Source organism: Nicotiana tomentosiformis, chromosome 5, assembly GCF_000390325.3.
Source record: "Nicotiana tomentosiformis chromosome 5, ASM39032v3, whole genome shotgun sequence".
In the NCBI taxonomy this organism is placed as follows: Eukaryota; Viridiplantae; Streptophyta; class Magnoliopsida; order Solanales; family Solanaceae; genus Nicotiana; species Nicotiana tomentosiformis.
Window position 1 is genome coordinate 123251983 of NC_090816.1, and position 6151 is coordinate 123258133.

General features: G+C 35.5%; 1 protein-coding gene across 2 annotated transcripts; it reads left to right on the forward strand.

Annotated features, from left to right (window-relative positions):
- The first annotated feature begins 206 nt into the window (after window positions 1-206).
- On the forward strand, window positions 207-5949 carry LOC104099882 (probable GPI-anchored adhesin-like protein PGA55). 2 transcript variants are annotated; one of them, XM_009607017.4, is made up of 5 exons: window positions 207-314; window positions 1087-1255; window positions 2792-3920; window positions 5172-5344; window positions 5483-5949. In XM_009607017.4, the coding sequence occupies exons 2-5, from the start codon at window positions 1122-1124 to the stop codon at window positions 5592-5594; spliced, it is 1548 nt and encodes a 515-aa protein (XP_009605312.1). In that variant the 5' UTR covers window positions 207-314; window positions 1087-1121; the 3' UTR covers window positions 5595-5949. The 2 variants fall into 2 exon arrangements, with proteins under 2 accessions (XP_009605312.1, XP_033512969.1); XM_033657078.2 differs by lacking the exon at window positions 207-314 and adding an exon at window positions 342-862.
- Window positions 5950-6151: the final 202 nt, after the last annotated feature.

Sequence of the window (6151 nt, forward strand, 5' to 3'; positions counted from 1 at the left end):
AAGCTTTTACAACACTTTCCTTTATTACCAAAATATAGGTGGTGAAAAATATGAAGATAGAAGACGTGCGTGAAAAATGTTTAAGTTAGAAATTCGATTATTAAAGTGAATTTGTTTTTAATTCATTTTTTCCACCCTCATGTTACAAAAGTTCAATAAAAAAATTCAAAATAAATAATCAACCCGCCCTCTCGCTGGACCAATAGAAAATGGGAATGTTACTCAACACAGCAGTCTCTCACTCCTCTTCACTGTGTAGGGTTTATCACTCTCAAACCCCTCACTTCTTTCTTCTTTCCTAGAAAAAAACCCAGGTAAATTTTGCTCTACAATCCTTTTTTTTTTTTGGCTAATACAACTTTAAACTGCTTAGCTAAACAATTTTAGCTTTTTGGAATTGTGGAAAATCTGAATGTGGAAATGGGGTTATAGTCCTTTTTTTTTTTCTTTTTTCTTTTTGCTCATTTTGATTAGTTTCCTGAGTATTAGAACTCAAAAGATACAGGAATAGGAGAATAACAGAAAGATTTCTTGGTGGAGTTTTAGCTTCTTAATGATTTTGTGATAATCTTGGTAGTTCTATTTTGAATTTCACTTCTCAAAAAAAAAAAACTTGTTTTTCACTTCCAATTTCTCATATTGTATTTTGGGGTTTCATTTACCTGTTCTTATTGACAGTGTTTTTGTACTTATGTATTGCTGGAGATGGAGGAGGAAAAACCTGAATTTACAGATGGAAAGAAAGTTTTGATTTTTTTTTGTCTTTTGTACTTTTAAACACTACTTAGTTAGGCGTTTGGACATGATTTAGTTGAGATTTGGAAAAAGTAGTATTTGAAGCTGAAGTTGAAATAGGGTAACTGTAAGTTTACTGTTTCCAAACAGTCTTTTAGAATTTAAGTGCTTCTGTACTATGTTACATGTAATATAGCCTCTGTGTGTAATATGTGGGAATCCATTTTTCTTCTTTTTCTTTCTATTTCCCTCCATTTTTTAATCTTTATCAAGAAAGAGCTCCCTTATTTGTTAATTCAGCTGTGGAGTTTCATAATTTGATGTTGATGCTTAACATTTTCTGTTGTTCAGCATTTCAGCTTTACATGAGTAGCTGAAAGTTAAATATGCAGACAATTAAGGGTGGTTGGGTTGGACAAACATTTGCACTTGCTTCTTACAATGACTCTGGCAGCCGGAAGACTAGGATTAGGCGTTCGAAAGAGGAGAGAAAGACTATGGTTGAAACTTTTATAAAGAAGTAAGTGACCTTATCATTACTTCTATAAACCATGCAATTCTGATAATTTCTGCCAAGCCAAGTTGATTTGGACCAATATGTTTAGGGTTTAGAACAACACCTGTGTTGCACAGTTCTAGTAGTTCAGAACCTATTCTTCTTTCAAATTCTTCAGATGCTTTAGTCTAGCTAATGAATCACCTATTATTATCTGTGTGTGAACTTTGCCAAAAACAGGGTTTTGAATGATATTTTCCTTAAGAGTATCCGATACATATTTGATTTGTGACCTAGAGATTATGTTATAGTAGTATCAAATTTGACAGATTAAGACTTCCGCGGACCCTAGTTCTAGGTGTCCTCAATGGTTCTGGCAAGTGCGCAGAGATGGAAATGCACAACTGGTTGACATTGCCCCTTGTCATTATATTTTATTGATGTTCTCACTTCTCTGCATATGATGGGTCATAGTGATAAAAAAAACCTTTGGATGCTAAGGTGAATGTAAACATTACCCAATGACAAGGACCTGAACCCTGGTTAAGCTATTTAGTCTATGCTTGCTGATTTCACATAACAATTAAGTTTATTGATATGTTAGATAGCTATAGATGAGAAAGGGAACAAGTTGAAATGCAAGACATGTGCTCCGTCCATTGTTTCTTTGCAAGTAAATAAGGTTCCATTGAACTAAAAGTGTCTTTTCTCGTTTATGGGAAGTGTACAGAACAGGCTGCAAAAACATGTTGCTTTCTACCACGAATTCCAATTTTTTTATAGATGTAGAAATCCTATGTGTGCTTAGAAATATGTAGAAAAACAACAAGATGTTAGACATTTGGGAGAATGGTAACCCCTTTCCATCAAAAGCTCTTCTATTTCTAACCTTACAAATTGTCCAGATCTTGGCATGTAAAATCCTATTTGTTTAGTAGGATGTAGAATCATTTGTCTATCCCTCATAGTTCTCCTATTCAGCTTCACAATATGTTTAAACCATCGGGTGTCATCATCCCCTCATTTCTCTCATATTCAGCATCAAACTTCAAAGTTGTATAGCAGTGTTGCAATGTAATATCCTCTCATTTTATGTGGTGCAGTTGATTTTTAATATGAAAATTGCCAAATTTTGAATTTTCAAATTAAGGGTATTAGCTCATATTTTGAAAATAAAACTCGAATAGTTGAGAGTAAAAAATTCTATCTACTAAAAGTGTTTAGATTTTCTAAATATTTAATTAGCATTTTGAATAAGTCACGACTAAATGATACAGTTAATCTTCAATTTCAAATCGTATCAACTACAAAAAGGTAATCATGTCAACAACTTTAAGCCTGATAGGGCACTTTAGGGTGCCAGAACACGTAATAATAGGATAAATGTTTATGGTCGGTTTTTCATAGGTTGTTATTTGGGTCATCTATACCTAGGTGAACATCTTTAGAAGGTGCTAGGGAAGTAAAATTTTCAATCTTCTTTGGAGCACCAATTCTTACTTAACAGCAGTTGGATCGATAGAATGGCATCTTATCTGCACTTGCCTTTATTGATTGCAGATATCAGACGTCAAATAATGGGAATTTCCCATCACTTAATCTGACGCACAAAGAAGTTGGTGGCTCTTTCTACACAGTACGAGAAATAGTTCGCGAGATAATTCAGGAAAATAAAGTTCTAGGTCCAGCTAAGTTGCTTCCCGGAGAGCAAAATGATGTCCATTTTGCAGAACAATATCCACTAGGATCCATATCAACTGAACCACAAAGTTTGTCTATATCCGAGGAGAGCCATGTTATGTCAACTTTTGCACCCATTCATTACATGGGTAAAAGTGAAGCTGATTTTGGCATGAACACACAGCTTGATGTAGCTGAAGCGAAGGTTGCAGATGATGGACCAAAAACTAGCACAAGTGACTTCAATGAAAGAATTGAACAATCGGATAAATCGTACATAATTGATTCTGAGTCTGATCATCAAATAAACAAGGATGAGTTTTCATACTCTAGTGGGATCAATGGATTTGACCAGGAGCTGCGCAATGAACAGATGGTTGGTGATTATGAGACACCTGAAGAAAATGAAATTTCTGGTAAATCTGACTTACGTGACGACCTCTCTGTCAATCATCAATATACTAATTCACAAGTTTTAGATTCTTCTGAGATCATCTCTGACCCTGTGAATGAGAGTCTTAGCAGTGAGGTCAATGCTTGTCGTCCTACAGTTGAAAAGGATGAAACTTATGAAGAACCAATATCTACAGAGTCAATGGTAAGAGAGGGTCTGGAAGTTAAAAGTGAAAGGACTGAGCCGGAAGCATCAAAAGCTAAACCTCTTAAAACAACAGAACTATTAGTGGAGCAGTTTCCCCTGCGGCCTATTTCTAAGAAAATAGATGACTTGGATTCAGGATTAAATGAAACAACCAATGTAGCAAAAACATCCAAAGAAACAGAAATTGAACAGGACATAATAACCTCTTCAGAAAAAGATGCTCAACTGATAAATGAGCCAGTTGATGTCATGACAGCTGATCCAACATCAGAAAAGACCAGTAAACTGTGGGACGAGAAAGCAGAGCTGAAAGCTAGGGATGCATCATTGGAAATTTTAAGTGCCTCAGAAGAAAGAGCGGCCACTGCCAATGATGTAATATTTAAGGCCTCATCAACAGTAAATGGGGTAAGCTTTTGTTAAGCAGTAACCTTTAACAATGTTGATGTAGGTTGAGTGTCAAAGTTCCTGCATTTGCTTTCTTATTTTTTAAACTTTATCTTTTGATTTGAAAGCTTATTTCCACTGGTGCTTGTCTTAAACTTTTAATGCACTCATCATTGGTTTGGGGTGTACTTATGACAAATGTATGGGAAATAGAGTTCATGACTTCAACGACAATCTGAAGCTTGCAAATTCATCTCGTCGGACATGCCCTTATGATGAGGATGTGTATATTTTGTCCACACTTCTTGGCATCTATCACTGTTAGTACTGTAATGGCTAGTATTAAGTTTAATTGGGGAAAAAAGGAAATTTGAAGTTTTATGGAAGAAGTAAGGGGAGGGCATGTGATTTTGCGAATGTACTAGAGGTTCTTAAGTAAGGCTATTCTGACAAAGTTGAGTGTATCTAACCCCTTTAGCGCTGTAGTAGGGTAACTATTAATAGTATTATTGTAGAGTTTCCTTTCTCTTTTGGGCGGGTTTGGGGTTGGTTTGAGATCCTGGGTTACATTGTTTCTTCGTAATGAGTGGGGGAGAGACCTAGCATGTATAAAACTACGGTGTAGTATGTATAGTAGATTCAAAAGCCAATATTATCTATAGATGGAATGAATTAACCTTTTCTCCAAGTGATGCATGTTCCTTGGCTCCTTGCTGTATAATGCTGGAAGTAGTTACTTCATGCTATTATGGCCTGTTTTTAAGAAGGTTTAGAAGGTTGAGATGTTCCAAATTTTTATGGTTTCTTTGATTTTGATAAAAAAGATTTTCCTTCAGCGGCTGAGCAAATTTTCTAGAAGCGAGCTTGTTTACATGTTGAGAATAAAACATGATTTTATCTATTTTTGCATGAACTTTGAAACACATGTATACCCAATTTCAACTTATTGTCATGCTCATGTACAACTGCATGATGTCCTGTCAATTGTTTGTTCAGCATTTGAATGCATAACCACTTACATAGCATTAGACTTTTACTTTTCTACCATGATCTTAATAATGAATAGTCAGGTATTAAGGGTGTCATATTTTGTATTCTGCAGCTAACTTGAACTAAACAGCGTAACTTGTTGCTGTATTAAAAAAAGGTCCAATTAGTGATATGTGCGAAATGGGTTGTTACTCATCTACTTCTGGACCATGATCGCCTATTATAGAACTTCTCTCTATTTATTGTTAACATTTTATGTTCAATTTTTTCAAACTTTTGCAGACTGTCAATGCGTCTAGTCCTATGCTTAACGAGACTTTTGACAGCAGTAGTAACAATGGCACTTCTAAGAAACCGACTGCTGACGAGTTGATTGAGGCTAAAGGTAAAGCCAACGTTCAACATGGTAGTGGCCAGAAGACAGGAGGCAATCCACCACTTGACAGAATTCATCTGTGAGTACCTTAAGAAAGCTCTTGGACGAGCTAAATGCTGTTCCATTCCATTTTCTTCCTAGTTCTAGTGTCAACAAGTTCATCATTCCTGCAATACAATTCCCACTAATTTTACTATTTTCTTGTTCATTTCTCTAGTGAAACATGGAAAAGCGCTTCGGCAAAATCCAAGGAACATGAAACAAATCCACTCCTGGCATTATTGAAGGCATGTATCACGGCTTTTGTGAAATTTTGGACCGAAGAATAGCTTCTTTGCCTTTTTCTTTTAGTACTTTGAGAATGGCTGTCGATCCTGCTAGCAGTTGCTGCAGTGATTTTCGTTTCATGAGCGAATGGCTTTCTCGAATTATATAATCTCTGAACTGAAGTAGAAGTTACATACTCTACTACAAGGATCTCTCAAACCAAAATCTCAACGCTTTCTGCGGGTCAGGATAATATCTTGTATATTAGGAACTTGTGCTAGTTGTGATGCAGGGCATATGTCTGATTAGTTTTAGCAGGTATTTTTAGATGAATTAATCACATGAATGATGAACATGTCAATTCTGAATTCCAGAAATAATAGATGAAATTCATGTCAAGAGAGATCTTAAGGCAAATGTTGTCTTCAAAAGAGGTTTCATTTTCCTTTGAGCTTGGCATGTTTCTTGAAAATTTTGAAAAACTTCAGACATGAAAGCTAAAATTTGCATAAGTTCAAAATTTCATATATTTGTTTGAAATTTAGCTTTGCAGTCCCCAACTACAAACGTGTATGATGTATGCTTGAAGCTAAATGCTTTTCCAACAAGATTCGGAATT

Bases quoted from the DNA above. Each gene is read 5' to 3' on its own strand.
- LOC104099882 (XM_009607017.4), top strand. From the start codon at position 1,122: ATGCAGACAATTAAGGGTGGTTGGGTTGGACAAACATTTGCACTTGCT. The intron at 1,256-2,791 runs GTAAGTGACCTT...TATTGATTGCAG, and splicing joins GTTGAAACTTTTATAAAGAA to ATATCAGACGTCAAATAATG. The intron at 5,345-5,482 runs GTGAGTACCTTA...TCATTTCTCTAG, and splicing joins CCACTTGACAGAATTCATCT to TGAAACATGGAAAAGCGCTT.